Source organism: Harmonia axyridis, chromosome 3, assembly GCF_914767665.1.
Source record: "Harmonia axyridis chromosome 3, icHarAxyr1.1, whole genome shotgun sequence".
Taxonomy (NCBI): domain Eukaryota; kingdom Metazoa; phylum Arthropoda; class Insecta; order Coleoptera; family Coccinellidae; genus Harmonia; species Harmonia axyridis.
Window position 1 is genome coordinate 7,118,504 of NC_059503.1, and position 19,037 is coordinate 7,137,540.

The 19,037-nt window shown below is 39.6% G+C and overlaps 1 protein-coding gene across 2 annotated transcripts in view; it reads left to right on the top strand.

The window, feature by feature from the left end:
* LOC123676036 (neurogenic locus Notch protein) overlaps positions 1 to 17,860 on the top strand; it is an 82,572-nt gene extending 64,712 nt beyond the window's left edge. Inside the window, exons 8-20 of one of the 2 annotated variants that reach the window (XM_045611682.1) lie at positions 1,609 to 1,791; positions 8,000 to 8,236; positions 8,468 to 8,774; positions 9,572 to 9,936; positions 10,378 to 10,776; positions 10,857 to 11,441; positions 11,531 to 13,878; positions 14,089 to 14,559; positions 14,904 to 15,126; positions 15,273 to 15,670; positions 15,828 to 16,167; positions 16,303 to 16,515; positions 16,736 to 17,860. In XM_045611682.1, coding sequence (XP_045467638.1) covers positions 1,609 to 1,791; positions 8,000 to 8,236; positions 8,468 to 8,774; positions 9,572 to 9,936; positions 10,378 to 10,776; positions 10,857 to 11,441; positions 11,531 to 13,878; positions 14,089 to 14,559; positions 14,904 to 15,126; positions 15,273 to 15,670; positions 15,828 to 16,167; positions 16,303 to 16,515; positions 16,736 to 16,788 — 6,122 coding nt within the window. In that variant the 3' untranslated portion in view covers positions 16,789 to 17,860. The remainder of the gene's footprint in view (positions 1 to 1,608; positions 1,792 to 7,999; positions 8,237 to 8,467; positions 8,775 to 9,571; positions 9,937 to 10,377; positions 10,777 to 10,856; positions 11,442 to 11,530; positions 13,879 to 14,088; positions 14,560 to 14,903; positions 15,127 to 15,272; positions 15,671 to 15,827; positions 16,168 to 16,302; positions 16,516 to 16,735) is intronic. The other variant, XM_045611684.1, reaches the window with a different exon arrangement.
* Positions 17,861 to 19,037: the final 1,177 nt, after the last annotated feature.

Consider the following 19,037-nt stretch of genomic DNA (forward strand, 5'->3'; position numbering starts at 1 on the left):
CAATAACGCGAGAGTGGCGTTGTCTTTAGAGTTATTTATAGCGTGAAACGGCCGAAGTGGTATCGAAAGAGAGTTTAAGAGGTCCATTGAGGTTATGGCCATAAATAAAATTACACTTATTCGTGAACCCGTCAAGTTTCGGTTCATTAGGCTGGATCAATATTTACAGTAAAGTGTGAATGATTGATTTCTATGGGATGACTCTGTGGCTCCATCATCTATGTGTCGACCACGGAGTATCGAGAGCGTTTAAATTTGAAGATGGATGATTTTCAGGTTAGGTTAATAGTTGTAGTGATTGAATCATTTCTTGCTCCACCGCAGATGTCAAATTGGGATCGTCGATGTTTTGTAAAGGCTTAAAAGCTAAAATAATCAACTTTTACCTGCCTATAATTCACACTTCTATTATAAGCAAAGGAAATAATGGGTTATTGAAAAGATTAGGAGGGAATCCAACTAAGTGACTTTTTCGTGATCTGTAAATATTTTCCCAGAGGAGGAAGGACAAAAATAATATGGAGTGTTTTTTATGTTTCTAGAAAGATGTTTTCTATGCATCTTGATTTGAAGTATTCAGTCCACAGAGTATTCGAATCATTTCAAATTCTGTGAAACCTAGGCAGAGAACTTTCATTAGTTATCATTAAAATGAACCATCGAATTGAACAATACTAAAGAAGCAATTTTCTTCTTCTTTTTATGTAGGTCGTAACCTGTTATTCTTCATGTAGTTTAATATTCGGTATGTTTCACCTACGCACATCGTTTTGATGTGGCAATTGCCTCAATGGGACATGATAGATCAATTGCCGGTACCCCTCCGACCACGTGACCGCTGTACTGGCAGTCGACAAACTCTCGCCGTCATTCTTCAAATTGTTATCTTCAGAATCGGTTTGGCGGCTAATTAACGTGTGGCGAATACAGAAAGGCCTTCGGGAATTGCATTTTCGCCGAGACTAATGAACAACCCATATTCTGGCGAGTGGTCATTGTAACGCGAAGGTTATTAGCATTGATACGATGCAACGTTCATTATATTTAATCATGATGAACCGCTAAAAATGTGTGATTGATGACGCGGAATCTTATTAAATCCACCCGTATGGAGAAGGCAGCCTTTCGTTGTCTTATTAAAGCTTTCTGGCGCCAACTAACAGCGTGTTAGAGAGGTGACGACGATATATGAAACGTATTCCCTCGTTTGGTCACCCTTGAAATTGATTCATAGAACTATGTGGTTGTCAACATTGGGTATTGGTGGGGAGACCACAGACAACAGCGCCTTATAGGATAGCTTGTACAACCAATCAAATGCAAAATATTTGTTGTCTTGACATTGCAAAATATAGTATGACAGATATGAATTCTATGCTCTTCTTTTCCTATTGCTGATCGTTGGCACCTGTTTTAACCTGATCGAATTATAGTTTAAATTGAAGGTTGTAATGGTATGTTTGAAATGTGACGTTTGACCGATATTCATTGACATTTATAACTTTCGTTTATTATAATAATGTTAGAATGGCGGATACGATTGTTATGGATACGTGGAAAGTATCCCTAGTTTTGGTCATCCCTAACGTAGTTTTTTTTTTGTTCTAGGATCTCCTTGTGAACACGACGGCATCTGTGTCAATACTCCTGGAAGCTTTGCGTGCAACTGCACTCAGGGTTTCACAGGACCAAGATGTGAGACCAACGTCAACGAATGTGAATCACATCCATGTCACAACGATGGTTCCTGTTTGGATGACCCAGGAACGTTCAGATGCGTTTGTATGCCAGGTAAGTTGATTTTTTTGATGATAAATACAGGATGAAGTTTCAAGCCCCATCTGGATTCGGTTTCTTGAACTAAAAGGTTGGTAACATTGGGTCAACTTCTCCAGTTATCGAGTATCAACATCCTTAAAACATAAATAATCATCTAGTTTCATAACATCCTTTCATATATCGAAAAAAATTTGTTACATTCAGTATCGAGATCAACCTAAATTCGAAAAATAAATGTATCCATACTTTCGTTGCCTAGAACTGTCATCTTACTTTGACATACATCACCTTCATCTCTATGCTCGACCATAGACTTTTCCGAATTCTCGAAACCATAGAGTCGGACGTTTTTCTTAGAATATGGCCTCCAAATTTCGTTACTTTTTTTCGTTGTTCAGTTTGAACGGTCCTCGTCGACGTTCCAATCGCAGTAACTCATTCGGGTATCTGATCCTAGAGACGTTCACCGTGTCATACCCGCCACGAAAACTGCTCGCGTGGGACGAGAAGAAGAAAGAGGACCGAGAAATGTGCACGGAATAGCCAGGGGGCGCAAGCGAAACCGCGATTTAGAAGGCGTGTTCCCAGGATAGACGTCTTGGTTTCTGTGTGTACATGGCAAGAACCGTTAATAAGGTCTTATAATTTACAAGTTATTACGAAAGGCTACACGGACCATTATAGTCATTAGAAAATATCCATTTGTTGATCTCTGTCTCTCTCTCCGGATCTGGACGGTATGAACTGGGCAAATTGCGATCTTTCACGACCTCTAACGCGTCTTTACCGTCCCGACGGTAGTCGTTGTAATTACATATTCGATTATCTAGTCTTACAAACAGGTTACTCTGTGGTCGCGATACTGCGACCTTCATCACGCCGCACTGGACATCCCTAGCTATACCTCTCTCTTCTATGACCACTCAGGAACATAGAAGTTTCCGGATAAGTGTTGCCAACCTTGTTTTCCGATTCCATAGAACTATAAGATGTCTCAATCAACTAGACGATGAGTAGAACATAAATAATTTTGATTCGATTATCTTATTACTCTGTGTCGCACTGGACATCCGTAACTAAACTCTCTTCTGTGACCACTCAATCATAGAATTTTCCGGATGAGTGTTGCCAACCGTGTTTTTCGAGTCCATAGAACTCTAAGATGTCCGAATCTACCATGCGGGGAGCAGAATACAAATGATTTTTTTTTCTGCGGTCGTGAAAAGGGAATATGCGAAAGTTGTGCTGCTCATTAGTACCGAGTCAGTTCGATTAATTAGCCAACGTACCCTCAGATGGCGATAGCAGCGAAATGACAGGAGATATAAATGCGGCAATAATCGCAAACCGGACAGTCTTGATTTCTGAATTTGGTAAAACATTCGACTGGTCGAGTCAGGCCGGTCGGCATCGAGACATAGACGGCCGCTGGCTTGGCGTTCCTGTGGGTATTTTGATTTTAACTGATATTTTACCAGGTAGAATACACTCATTTTTCGATTCTATGGTCGACTTGCCAACTGTAACTTTTAAATTTTAGATTCTATGGTTGATTTGACTACAAAATTTTTCTATGGTTCATCGGAAATTTGATATTCCGTGATCGAACTTTGACTTCAAAACCAAGTTTTGAATCTTTATCGGATCTAATGTAGACATTAGCTAGTCCAGCAATAATTACAAGTTCTTGGTTTAGAGGTACACCAAAGCAGCCAAGCTTGTTAATGACTCGACCCCGCGATTATAACTCGCCTAGAACATATGAAAAAAATACGTTATTTGTGAGAAACTATACTCGACCGTAGAAAAAAATGGTAATTCATATTATAATTCGGATCGCTCTAGTCGTTTGTCTTGTTTCAAACACAAGTAATTATCTACGTTCCCATGGTTATATGCTCCGTGGAATACGCATTTCAATGATTAGGATCACAATGGTTAGGTAATTATAAAAATTTCATTTATGAATTGTTCGAGATCCATTATAATTATGATTTTATTAAACTTGTCGATTCGTCAGTTCGTAGAGGATATTATTCAGAGAATACCTGGTAAATCTTCGATGGCAGGACTTAATTCTCTGGTTCGATTTTTTCCATTCGACAGATTCCAACCAGATCTGAATTAGAAACGAGTATACCGGCTGAAATCTAATCTGCATATTTGCTTCCCACTTGTTTACCATAACACCTCGGGTTTTTAGTCGTTCACGGTTCAATAACACGGTGTCGAAATGTGATCTGGCGTTGTCCGGTAGTTGTGCACGGAATTAATGAAATTTTCTATGGTGTGTCCGCGTTTTAGTTTCGGTTTCTTTTTTTTGTGGCCGAATTGCTCTTCGGGATGCTTCTTCGGATTTAATCATAGAGAGTAATAAACAGTAATTATTACTTGGAGGATGTAATCAGTAGACTTTTTGACATTATGAAAATATTGTTGACATACTAGATCTTTGAAAATGATATTCATTAATTTGACAAATGAGTGTTTTGAATATGCCATAGAGTAATAAACATAGATAGACGGAGTATACGCAATTTTTATATGTCCTCAACATGGTTTGTCGGATTGTGATATATTTTCAAATCCACAATTTTACTATATCGTTATAAATGTATATTTTATTTAATGAAATATATCTATTTGAGTTATTCCCGATTAAATATGCAAATTTGAATATTTGGAATCCGATATTTTTCCTAATTGTCGAATTTAAAATAAGCAGAATATTTATTACTTTCTGTATCTACCTGCTGAAATCCAAGGTTTGGCAACTTTTGCTCTCCTAGTGTTATCGATTGTTTCACGTCGTTTGGCGCTCTTCAAGTTTATTTTCTAAGTTTGTGATATATTTAGCTATTTATTTTAATATATTTTGAGTTAATATGAAACGTTGATTCACTATGGGACATAAGAAGTACGTTCTTTGTGGAGAAACTCGCGAATTGAGTGAAATATCGTATCACTGATATGTTTTCATTTCCGCGCGCTTCATGTCAAATTTGATAGTTCATGTTGGTGACAATATTTGCTTATTGAAAGTGACATATGCTCCCTCTATCTATGTTTATTACTCTGGGGAATATGCAAAAAAGCTTTGAAATATTGGATAATTCTAACATATTATTCTGGATTGGAATCAGTTTGAAGTAAACACTGGTATCATCTGAATTTTTGTTCCTTAGCGTTTAATATTTTGCCTCAAATTCCCAATAAGAATGATACTCAGAGTTTATTACTCTATGGAATAAAACAATTTGAAATGGTTATAATGGCAACACTGTGTATTATTTTTCGACATTTCTTATTTCATTTATGTTCAGTAGGTTATGGCGTTTAATCATGGGAAGATACACGCTTCAACAACTTGAAGAAAACTTAAGAGATCAAAAAGTTGAATTTCTAATTTCAATATTGTTCAATATTTCAATTAAATCTCTTGGAATACATCCAGGATCCTCTAAAACATCGAACCCGGATATAAATTTCAATTTTCGACGAAAGCAAGATCCATCATCTACCAAAATGGACCACACCGGTCAGTTACAAACTCTGCCCCATCTGACCTCCCGAATTCCTCATTTTTTTCCCGCTATCGCAACGTGAATCGATTACAAATTAACATCCTAACCTCGCTCGTTTCCCATCTAATTCAATCTTAGACGCTGCGCGGTCAAAACACATTTGCCATATCGGACAATCGTGAAAAAGAGCAGCATCAAGAGTGTAGGAAGCGAAAGCGGGAGCAGATTCCCTAATTGATTATCTCAAATTATACATCTATCAATTTAATCAATTTGAAATGCCATCGTACGGGCGGAGATACGAATCGATTGGAGATTAATCAAAAGAGAAACCATAAGCGTACGGGATTCTATGGTGCACAGTCCACATGCGAGGCGAAGAAATGCCAATGGGTGACCAGTCGAAAGTGCCACATCACGGTTATGTAGTCTGAACCGAAAGAATAAGCCCATCTAACAGCATTTCATACATGACAGCAGACTCAACCGTGATTTATGGTCGTTTGAACGAAATTTAATGTCGTCGTTTCGGGTTGAGCGTCTTCTATGGTTTCAATTACACACTTCTACGAAAATTATCTAAGATCAGATGGATCACAATACAAACAGATCTCCATCGCATCCGCTGATTCGAGCACGGTATCAAAGATTTGTCATTATTCTATGGTGTCAATTGTCAGATGAAATAATTGGATTTTTGAAGCTATTTAATAGACAAAAATGTATTAGAAAATCCCGCATGAATTACATTTGATTCATTTTAAATATGGTTCCAAATTACTATCTTTGTTTGGATGAACCAGGTCTGAAGGTTAATTCCAAAGCACAACAGATTCTTCGTAATTATTCAGTGAACGTTACTCAGCACTTGAGATACTTTAAATTCTCATAAATATTACTCAAAACAGTAATATTCAAAGATACCGCCAACATAAATTTTTATGTCAATGACTTGACTTGGGATAAACAATTCAGAGTACATTTTCTGCAATGATTGAACCGTTATTTTAATAAGGTAAATAATAAACTATTATTATCTTCATTTCATTCGTTTAATGCATTATATTCCAAATAAAGAAGTCTGTTTAAAAATGCAATTCCTTTAAAAATGTTTCTAATGTGATAAAATTTGATTTTGCTTAAGTTCAGAGTACAGTGTTAGGCATCCAAAAACATAGATTCAGGTTTTTCCTTAATCAGAATCAGTTTAAGTTTTTATCAACAATTACTTTCTTATATCTAACCTCATTTCAGTATTAACTTATCTATGACAAATCATAGAGTCAAAATTATAGAATCATATATCACGGTAGAAAAATATTCCCATTTCAACATAGAGGTTTAGTTTAGTTTCTAGGTTATAATAAATATCATTGCGTCATAGAGCTAGATCTTTCGTTTTCTTCAAAATTCAATCGGAATGACTCGCCGAAGGTATTGTAAAAACCGTAAAGATCCCACACAAGCGACGGCTTCAAACAAAGACGCAACATGACGGCATCGGTGTACACACTGGGGTCACGATGTTGGCCATCATCCTAGAGACGATGATAATGGCTCATCTTACGGTCGATTATTTTAATAATCTCGGTAATGACTGCAGGCCCCTTTCTTCGTTTCTTCATTTCCCTACGTGTCCGTTTCTTATTTGTTGTTCCATCGGAATAGAATAGACAATTGCGGTCACGTTGAATTATTCTATAGGCGGAAGAAATGAGAAGAGCCGAAGCACCGACTCTGGTAATTATGCTTGGTTTTGGTAAAAAAAAAAATAAATAACAACTCTCTGCTAGGTGAGACAATATGAAAATGCGAGATTCAACTGGAGACAATAGATTGCTTCGATCCTGAAAATTGTTTCTCGAATTTGGGTCCTTTCGGTATACAAAAGTTCACTCAGTATATTTGTTTCTTGTTCACAACTTGGCAACAATGCCTTATAGGTTCGTTGCTTTTTCGGCCAATATCAAAGGTGCGCCCTCTCTCAAGGGTTTGTAGTGTCTCATCCTGGGATCTATGAAGGGTAGAGATGAGGAGAATAATCTCTTTGGGAAAGGAAAATAGGAGGCGCTAGTGTAGTTAGAGGGTAGTCAATCCAAGAAGGCGAACATACTTTCATCCTTGTTTACTTCTTGCTTTATCTCTATCAGTTCTTTATTATGTTTCCTATGAAATTCACCCTCTAGCTACACTAGTTCCCCCCATTTAGGTAAGTTCAACGGACACTTTCGAAACGGGAAGATTATTCTTCTTATCTCCACCCTCCATAATGGGATCACTGTTGGAATCATCAGTTTGGCACTCCCTGATCCCTGCCACATACACCTTCCATCTCAATAGTGGAGCATCGTTTTACCACCAAAATTCAACTACTTTGTTTTCACTGATTCTGTGGATGCAACAGACAAACCAATTCTCGAAGTATCTCTGAAAAAAGTAGAGAGCCCTCTCCCAGAGGATTGGTGTTTCGTCTCGAGATCGCTGGTCGGACTCATCAGATAGGTAATCCAGCGATCTCTGCCTAAGACACACCATTGTAGAAAAGTGACTCTGCTGCAACGCGGCGACCCCTATGAATCTGCCGGGGCCAAAGAAAAGTGTGGCGCAATACCCATAACGCCATCTTTTAGCGGACAGAGTCACTACACCTTCAATGCATAATAGGACTTCTTTTTAATTGTATCTTATCTTTTCAGGTTTCACCGGTACACAATGCGAGATCGACATCAACGAATGCAAAGACAATCCCTGCCTGAACGGTGGCATCTGCCACGACCTCATAAGTTCCTTCAAATGCACATGTGCCAAAGGCTTTACCGGTTCCAGATGTCAAATCAACATAGACGACTGCCTATCCAGCCCCTGTCAAAACGGGGGCATCTGTCATGACTCTATAGACGGCTACACTTGCGAGTGTCCCGAAGGATTCACAGGTAAGACACAAAACTGATAAACCGTTGGAGTTCCCCAGTTCGACGTACTTGGCCCCTCGAAATAACAATTAACTTGAGTTTCTTAAACACTGTAGTTGGTTTTGGGATTGGTTTTTTTTTTAATAACGCCGCGTTAGGCAGAATATCTGAGGCTTGTGCTAGTTAAACTTTTTTTTTCAATAATAAAACTTTCTCCCTTGTGGATTTCTGAGACATCTTTCTCCTTCGTAGGTGCTTCCTGTGAGACTAACATCAATGATTGTCAATCTTCCCCTTGCATTCACGGTGAATGCATTGATGGGAAAAACGTCTTCAGCTGTACTTGTCATCCAGGTTACACAGGCTTCCTGTGCCAACATCAGATCAATGAATGTGCCTCGAACCCTTGTCAGTATGATGGGGTCTGCCAGGACTTGGTCAACGGCTACCAGTGTCTCTGCAAAGCTGGCACTTCTGGTCAGAACTGCGAGATCAACGTCAACGAGTGCTATAGCAACCCCTGCAGAAATAATGCAAGATGTGTAGATGGGATCAACAGGTGAGAATAGTTTAAATAATAGTACTACTCTTGGAGGCCCTGTTCTATAGGCCAACAGTTAAACTATTGATTAAACAGAAACATAAATTGATCTAACAATATATGGATTCGGTTCTCATTTGATGAAAATCAATTTTAAATTATAAATTTGATTTGCTCTTCAACAAGTTTTTTTCATCAGTAGTTGATCTAAACAGTTTTCTATTCAGCAAACACAAACAAGCAATTCATGTTTCAGAAATTCTTTTACTGGTCCATTCGAAGGAAAAAGGGTAATACTTTGAATAACACCTTTAAGTTTTGATTGGAATATGTTGCTGCTCGGTACTAAACACTAAAAACTTGGTCAATAAGCAATAAAATTCATCTACACGTCACAAAGGTCTATGAACGTCCTAATCATTCTCTTCAGAAAAACTAAATTACCTTTGAAGCTATTCAAAAACGTTTTTTATATATTTTCTTTGCCAGATCTTATGCGAATTAAGAGTTCCATAAATCAGGAATTTTCGTAGTAAACCCCTTTTTGGAACAAATAATTTATATACTTTCTCTGATTTCATGCTTTCAGTACCTTGTCATATTATTATGATGCGTAAGTTGAATTGAAAAATTATATTTGCATGGTTTTGTTTTGGATGCAACTAAATATGTGTTATCACACAGACCGTTTTGGTGTTTTATTTTGTTCGAGTGATATATTTTTTTATTTTTTTTTTATCGATTTATTTATTCAATTTTTTTTGGTGTTTGAGAATTTCGAAGGGTGAATTGTGAGCATTCTATCCATTTTCCAGCTACACTTGCGAATGTCTACCTGGCTACACTGGGAAACTCTGCGAAAACGATATAGACGAATGCGCTTCGAATCCTTGCGCCAACGGTGGCATGTGCATAGACCTGGTGAACGGTTTCAGATGCGAGTGTCCTAGAGGTTACTACGACGCTAGATGTCTGAGCGACGTGGACGAGTGCAAATCCAACCCTTGCAAGCATGGAGGAAGCTGTGAAGATGGCGTCAATCAGTTCATCTGCCACTGTCTCTTAGGTTATGGTGGCAAGCAGTGTGAGATCAACATCGACGAGTGCGCCTCTAACCCATGTCAACATGGAGGTATCTGCCACGACCATCTGGCCTCTTACACTTGTGAATGCCCAGCAGGTTGGTAGTACTGATTTAAGCTACGATTCTGGCCCTAAAGTTGGGTTAGGTGGAAGAGCGTGGAACTATGAGAACTAGATCATATAGGATCTCAATTTCACTTCACGAATTCATTAGTTCTTTCAGCTCTTCAAGATCTCTAAATTTAGGTACTTAACCAACGAACTAGTTCAAAAAAGCAGATCAAAATTTGCTAGTTCTTCCAACTCTTTAAGTTCAACTCTAGACCTTTGTAGTTTGCTAAAAGATAAGTTTGAAATAGCGGATCCTCATTTGAACTATAAAAACTAGATCTCATAGTATACCAATCCTTAATTTGAACAGTTCTTCTGACTTCTGATCTTATCAATTAGGTCCTTATACCTAACTATCATTGATTTGTGAACTAATGAACATAAAATATGATGCCTATCTCTTCTAATCGTCCTATTTAACCTGCAGGTTACACCGGTATCAACTGTGAGACCAACATCGACGATTGCGAGGTAAATCCTTGCAAAAACGGCGGATCCTGTATAGACCTAGTCAATGACTACAAGTGCGTCTGCAAGCTGCCCTTCACCGGCAGAAAATGCGAAGACAAACTAGACCCTTGCTCGCCCAACCAATGCAGACACAACGCCAAATGCACGCCAAGCTATAACTACATGGACTTCGCCTGTACTTGCAGCGTTGGATACACCAGCAGACTGTGTGAACTCGATGTGGATGAGTGTGCTGTTTCAAAACCTTGCCGTAACGGAGCCACCTGCAAAAACACTAATGGGTCTTACCATTGCATCTGTGCCAGAGGGTACGAAGGGAAGGATTGCTCCATCAACACCGATGATTGTGCCTCATGTAAGTTGAACATTCATTCCTAACAGCTTTACAACTTATGGCCTTGTTTTGGACATGACTGATTTCCTCTTCTTTCGCAGATCCATGCCAAAATGGTGGAACTTGTCTGGACGATATTGGAGACTATTCCTGCCTCTGCATGAACGGTTTCGAAGGTAAACAGTGCGAAATCGACATTGACGAGTGCGCCTCCCACCCTTGCCAAAACGGAGCCACCTGCAACCAATACGTCAACTCCTACACTTGCACCTGCCCTCTGGGTTTCTCCGGTATAAACTGCCAAACCAACGACGAGGATTGTACCGGCAGTAGTTGCATGTACGGTGGAACTTGCATTGACGGCATCAACTCCTACAGCTGCACTTGCAAACCAGGATACACTGGATCGAACTGCCAGAATAGGATCAATCTCTGCGATAGCTCACCATGTTTGAACGGCGCTACGTGTCAAGACCACACTACACATTACACCTGTCACTGTCCTTCTGGATATACCGGAAAGGATTGCGGAGAGTATGTTGATTGGTGTGCCACTGATCCTTGTGAGAATGGAGCCACTTGTAACCAGATCAAGAACAACTACCACTGCTCTTGCGCTCCTGGCTGGACTGGCAAAGTGTGCGATGTGGAAATGGTTAGTTGTAAGGACGCCAGTATGAGAAAAGGTAGGTTTCAATCTTCGTTTGTACTTGAAGATGTTACCCAAGGCTCTATTATAGTCCCCACTTTATCAACTATCTTTAAATTTTTACAGGTGTATCTTTGATGAGGTTGTGTAACAACGGTACTTGCGAGGACATCGGCAACTCCCACAGATGTCACTGCTTGGAAGGGTACACCGGTTCATACTGTCAAAAAGAGATCAACGAGTGTGAATCAGCTCCTTGTCAGAACGGAGCTACTTGTCGAGACTTGGTTGGTTCATATTCATGCCAGTGCACCAAAGGCTTCCAAGGTCAGAACTGCGAATTGAACATCGACGATTGCATACCCAACCCCTGTCAGTTCGGAGGTACTTGTCACGATCTGGTCAACAACTTCCTATGCTCCTGTCCACCAGGCACTTTAGGATATCTCTGCGAGATAAACCCAGACGACTGCAGATCAGATTCTTGCCACAACAACGGTACCTGCATCGATAAGGTAGGCGGTTTTGAGTGTCAGTGTCCTCCAGGTTTTGTTGGACCCAGATGCGAAGGTGACATCAACGAGTGCTTATCCAACCCTTGCTCGAACGCTGGAACTCTAGACTGCGTCCAATTGGTTAATGATTACCACTGCAACTGCAAGGCTGGCTACATGGGACGCCACTGCGAACTCAAGGTCAACTTCTGCGCAAACTCTCCCTGTCAGAACGGTGGTATATGCACTGCAATCCACGCAGGACACAAGTGTACCTGTCGCGAAGGTTTCTATGGAAAGAACTGTGAGTTCAGTGGTTATGACTGTGACTCTAACCCATGCATGAACGGAGGCAAGTGTAACCTCGCAGATGGGGGTGGCTATGTGTGCAAGTGCCCCGTAGGACTTACTGGTACCCACTGCGAAATAGATTCGTTGGATGAGTGCTTGAGCAATCCTTGCAAACACCCGGATGCTACCTGTCAGGACAAACTGGGAGACTATGTTTGTTTCTGTCCGGCCACTAGAACTGGAAAGAACTGCGAAATCTACGATCCCAACGTGCCCGCTGGGTATGGACAACCTATAAGGGGTAGGCAGGACATCAGCTCCTTCTACATGAAAGATCTGGAACGACAGAGACAGGAGTGTTTGAACAACAAGTGTCCGTTGAAGAAGGGTAACCATAAGTGTGACGAAGAGTGCAACACCTACGCTTGTGATTTTGACGGTAACGATTGCACCCTAGGTATAAATCCTTGGATAAACTGCACGGCACCTATAAGATGCTGGGAAGTGTTTATGGACGGTGTGTGCAATGAAGACTGCAACAACGCTGCTTGTCTGTTCGATGGACGTGACTGTCAAAAGGAACTGCAACCGTGTAATCCGATCTACGATGCCTACTGTCAGAAGAATTACGCTAATGGTTATTGTGATTTCGGTTGTGATAACGCTGAGTGTAACTGGGACGGTCTTGATTGTAGCAACAAGCCGCCTGAGAAAGCTGAAGGTGTTATATCGATGATCATCCTAATGGACATTCAAGGCTTCAAGAATAACCTAGTGGCGTTCTTGAGAGACACAAGTCACCAGTTAAGAACCACTGTGATGGTGAAGAAGGATCAGTACGGCAACGATATGATCTACCCTTGGAAAGGTTCGGCACCTACTTCCATCAACGACAATTATTACAACATGAAGCACAGGGTGATATACACGGAGCAGACACAGTCAGGAGTGGAGGTGTTCTTGGAACTAGATAACAGAAAATGCACGATGATCTCGGAGAACTCAGATTACTGCTTCCAAACGGCTAGCGCGGCTGCTGAGTTCCTCGCAGCTAAGGCCTCGAAACATACGCTTTCCCAGTCGTTCCCTATCTACCAAGTCAGCGGATCTATAGATCCCTTTGACGCTCTGGATACCCCAACGAACGCCAAGTATGTCATCTTTGGAATTATGATCATATTGGTCTTAACGGCAGTCATCTTTGGCGTGGTTACGAGTCAGAGGAAGAGAGCTGCTGGAATCACTTGGTTCCCTGAGGGTTTCCTCAGAACGAACTCTGGTACCAGGAGAAGATCGAGACGTAGAGGTCCCGAAGGTCAAGAGCTGAGGAATTTGAGCAACAACAACACTTCAATGGCTGGAATGGATATGGAAGTCCACGGGCCGCATGGACATACTCATCAATGGTCTGACGATGAAGCTGACATGCCACAACCTAAGCGTTTTAGAGGAATGGAAACTGGGTATTCTAGCGACCATACTGTGATAACCGAGTACGAAGAGGCTGAACCTAGAGTATGGACGCAACAACATCTAGACGCTGCTGACATCAGAGGTCCTCCGATGTTAACTCCTCCACAAGTACATGATGTCAACGATATCAATGCCAGAGGTCCTTGTGGTATGACGCCTATAATGGTAGCTGCCGTTAGGGGTGGAGGAATTGATACTGGAGAGGAAGATGAAGATGTAAGTCCCTTTAAGCATTTTATTTCCTTTTTTTCAATCATTGAGCGTTCGTTCCCCAAAAATCTTATAATTTTGTCAGGATATTATGTCAACGAATTTTAGACATCCTTTACAGTTCTTTTCTCTTCTAGGACTTAATGAGTGCTCAAAAGTTCTTTAAATAAAGCCATTGCTTTTCTCGAATTTCTTTTTCAACCATTTTGTTTTCAGGATTCAGCAGCTGCCATCATCCAAGACCTGGTTGCTCAAGGTGCCGAACTGAACGCTACGATGGACAAAACAGGGGAGACCTCACTTCATCTAGCGGCAAGATACGCTAGAGCTGACGCAGCCAAGCGACTCTTGGACGCTGGTGCAGACGCAAACGCCCAGGACAATACGGGTAGGACGCCACTGCATGCAGCCGTCGCTGCAGATGCTCTAGGTGCCTTCCAGATATTGTTGAGGAACAGGGCGACCAACCTAAACGCCAAGATGCACGACGGTACCACGCCTCTCATCTTGTCGGCAAGGTTGGCAATTGAAGGTATGGTCCAGGATCTCATCAGCGCTGAAGCTGATATCAACGCTGCTGATAATTCTGGAAAGACTGCTCTTCATTGGGCTGCCGCTGTGAACAATGTAGAGGCTGTTAATATTCTCTTGTCGCACGGTGCAAATAGAGATGCCCAAGACGATAAGGTAAGTGTTCGGCTGTGGCCTAACCTAAAATTGTGATATAGGGCAGTCGAGCGTTCTGTTAGATACCTGATGGCTGGAAGATAACATTGAGATGAAGTTACTCCAGATAAAGATTGCATGAAGGATTTCTTTACTTATTTTATGATTTGAATATTATCTTGTCTGGACTCTATTTTTATACAAATCGTACTACTAAGGTTTTTTAGTCATAACTGCTACAAGTCTGCTACACAAAACCTTTTGTTTCGTCCAGCCACCATTTTTAAGTTAGGACGCTTGACAGTCTAATGGGTTCTTTAGGGAATATATCCAAGGAGCAACTTTTATCTATTTCTGAATTCCAGGATGAGACACCGTTATTCCTAGCTGCCAGGGAAGGCTCCTACCAAGCGTGCAAAGCACTCTTGGAGGCTTACGCCAACAGGGAGATCACGGATCATATGGACAGACTGCCGAGAGATGTCGCTAGCGAAAGGTTACACCACGACATTGTTCGGTTACTGGACGAACATGTGCCAAGAACTCCACAACAGATGGTCAACGTCATCCCCAACAGCTCGATGATGAGTAAGTACCACTTTCTGTTAATGATGGAAAGAAGAATCCAATTCGATTCTAGCCATCACTATCCTTTTTTCGTGTTTGTGTTTACAACCAATATCGAGAGATAAGTTGTTGCGACACGAGTCAAAAACGATCCTTTTCCATTTTAGCCTCTCCCACAGGTCAAATGCTGCAACAGCCAACGGTTATAGTGCCCAAGAGGCAGAAATCGAAGAGGCCGAGCAAGAACAACAATAACAACCACAGTGGTGCAATAGGACCTACTAGTCCGGAAGGTGAATTGAACGCTGGTAGTATGAGGAGGAAGGCCACAGCGAAAAAGAGCAACAAGAAGAACGTGAACCACAACGAGATACCACAAAGTGTGGACTCGATAACGTCGACGTTGAGCCCTGTGGAGTCCCCGATGACAAACATTCCAAGTCCATACGATGCCACGTCAATTTATTCGAACATGGGGCTGACGCAAGGCTTGGAGTCGCTCATGAATCAGAACAAGCAACCTCCGAGCTACGAAGACGTCATCAAAAACAACCCCAACATACAGGTTAGTAATTGAATTAGAGTTTTATGATATTAAACACTTGAAAATTAAGCACCAGCATATATACATCCAATTTGTTGCAACCTACAGTCTTCTACTCTAGTCAATAATCCGCGATTCAATAATTAATCCCTAACAACATACTTTTCTTCATTTACAGTTATTGGGCATAGACAACTATGGCACCTACCTGACGAATTACCAAGACCTGATGATGCAGCAACGGCAAGGTCAGCCCAATACATTGAGCCCTCCCTACTCGAATCAGTCACCGCCCCATTCGGTGCAGTCGAATATGTCGTTGTCTCCGCAAGGATACAACGGTTCCCCCTCCCCGGCCAAGTCAAGGCCGTCCCTGCCTACTAGCCCCACCCACATAGCTGCGATGAGGGCGGCGACACAACAGAAACACGGCGGAGTGCCTCAGGCCCAGAATCTGCAAATCGCCTATGATTTCATGCAGACCGGTTTGGACTTGCCGTTGGCGCCTTATACTACAGGTAAGTCGGAATACTCCAAGAATAATAGAAAGCTGAAGTATATAGTACCAAGTTCACAGAGAGCTTGAATTAATTCGAAATTTATTAGAGCCCAAAAAGGCAACTGTTTGTTGAAATATGACTTTTTTTCTGCAGGCATGGCCAGTAATGTGATGCAACCCCAACAGTACCAACAAAATTACTTTATGACACCCCCAAGTCAACATTCGGATCATCTTCTACCCGATAATTTCCCAACCCCTTCACCCGAAAGTCCAGGAGATTGGTCCTCGAGCTCTCCTAGGTCCTGTAACTCGGATTGGTCAGAGAATATAGCCAGTCCAAACACTTACGCTTCCACGGGACAAGGTAATAATCTAGGCCATCAGACAAACAAGGGTTCCGATGCCATTTATATTTAAAATTGTTAAATTTTATTAAAAGGCCATTATTGTTTTGATACGAAAAACATTCGGAATTATGTTGCTCTCTCAATTTTTACATGGAAAATTTTCGGACCAAGATTGAAATTCATCGTTGGTATTCGTTGCAATTTGAAAATCCATGATAGTTATTTTTTTTTTCAAAGCCCCAACGTCCTTTGGTCCAGAAACAGCTTTAACATACAACTCTATCGTCTAAGGTGATATTATGTATCTTTAATTTTAATTGGAGTATGCTGAACATAACTGCATGGATTCTAGTATCACATAAGAACAATGCTGGTTCGATTTCGAATCAGTAATTCATGGTCTCATTGTTGTCATTGCCAAAAAAAAATTATTAAGCATGATATTTTTATATTTTTTTATTACTTATATGGAAAGGTCCGAAAACCAATAAAGCCAGAAAAAATGTTTAAAAGTAATTTGAATTCTATTAATAACCATTTTGAAAAAAAGTTTAAAGAATTAATCGAACTACTGAAGGACATAATATATTTTTGGAAATTCTCTGTTGATAATTGTATAATAATTTTTTTAAGGATTGGCTTTGTTGTTTTTTGGACCTGCTATTTTGACAATATTTGAATCCTCAAATTGTGCCTTTGACACATATTGTTATATTGATATGTAATATTATTTTATTAGGAATATAATACTTATTTGTACATATCTTCCAATTTTATTTTATAATAATTTTCTCACTAGTATAGTCAGATAATAAGATTTTCCTTTTTATAAATCTTCCAGGATACAATTCCACTCACAGTTTCAGAAAACGGGTTATCTCAAATATCAAAAAAACTGATAATTTAGCTAAAAAAAACTCATACATCATAATTCATTTGAGTTGGCATAAAAATAATTATTCATATGTGTTTGAATACTTTTAAGCTCACAGATGATGTCTTTAGTATAATTTTTTCAAACAGATTTTCAATTTAATTTATCATCGACAATGCAAATACATCACAACTCTTCTGTCTTTCAATTTGTTATCTCTTTCTATATATTATTATGTAATATAAAATATATACTTGAATCAGTTGATTCAAATAATTATTTATGTACTAATTCTAGGAGAATCAACTGATTTTCAAATCCTTGTAAAAAGTACTGATTAGGTAACAGTGGTTTCAAATACTTTTAGGTGTAATTAGATCATAATACTTCAATCGAAGTAGTATTTAGTAATTTTCATACTAGTTGAGTATATAAGAGCTTTGTACTATATACATACATTTGATAAATAAATTTACCAATTAAGTTTATATTAAAACATTTCCCTTTAATGATCATGAATAACCAGGTGTCGAAGAAATATTTAAAACACTTAAGCTGAAATTCGGTAATAATTACTTTTATTTGTACAGAAGATACTTACATAACAAGAAAATATTTTATTGAAGAAGGAATGTTAATAGGTGAACATTTTATGGCCCACTAAAATAAATAATTTCATTTTCATTCAGTTTTGTTAGTAGACACTTTTATTGGGCCATTTTGTATTTTAAATAATACTGTTAAATAATAAAAATAAGTACAGTAACAATGACGAACATATAAAAAAAAAATTAATCTATTACGATAAAATACATATTTTAAAACATAACAACCATTCAACCATATACCGGGTGGCCATTTGAAAACGAAACAGACGAGATTACAGACGAAATAAAGTTTTTCGATAGAAATGCTCGGACAGGTCGATTTCTGTTTCGAGGGGGACAACTTAAGATGTAGGTTACGGACGCATAGCGCTTCAACCCTTGCTGCTACAACCCCCACCCCCAATTTTTGAATAGGGAAGATGGGGTGAGTGATACCTCAATTTAAAGGTATTTTTATACTGATTTCAGCACAGTAATTGTTTTTTCATTTTATGCATTAGTTCTCGAAATATTCATGCGTTAGTTAGTTAGGAAGGAAGCCACAGTCATGGTTGTTTTGAAGCTCAAAATGTCGATTTTTCACAAAACACTACAAGTGCCATGAAAACATCACTTCATTTTCGAATACTTAGTTAAGAATATTTCGAGAACTAATGCATAAAATGAAAAAACAATTACTGTGCTGAAATCAGTATAAAAATACCTTTCAAATGAGGTATCACTCACCCCATCTTCCCTATTCAAAATTTGGGGGTGAGGGTTGTAGTAGCAAGGGTTGAAGCGCTATGCGTCCGTAACCTACATCTTAAGTTGTCCCCCTCGAAACAGAAATCGACCTGTCCGAGCATTTCTATCGAAAAACTTTATTTCGTCTGTAATCTCGTCTGTTTTGTTTTCAAATGGCCACCCTGTATGATACATAAGACACAATAAGAATAATACTTATTTGTATCCAAGAGCTTGAGAAAACTTTTCAAGGGGAACTTCTTCGTTTTCGTAAAAATATAAGATTTGAAAAAATGAATATTATAGCAAAAAGTGCTTGGAATGGTAAATA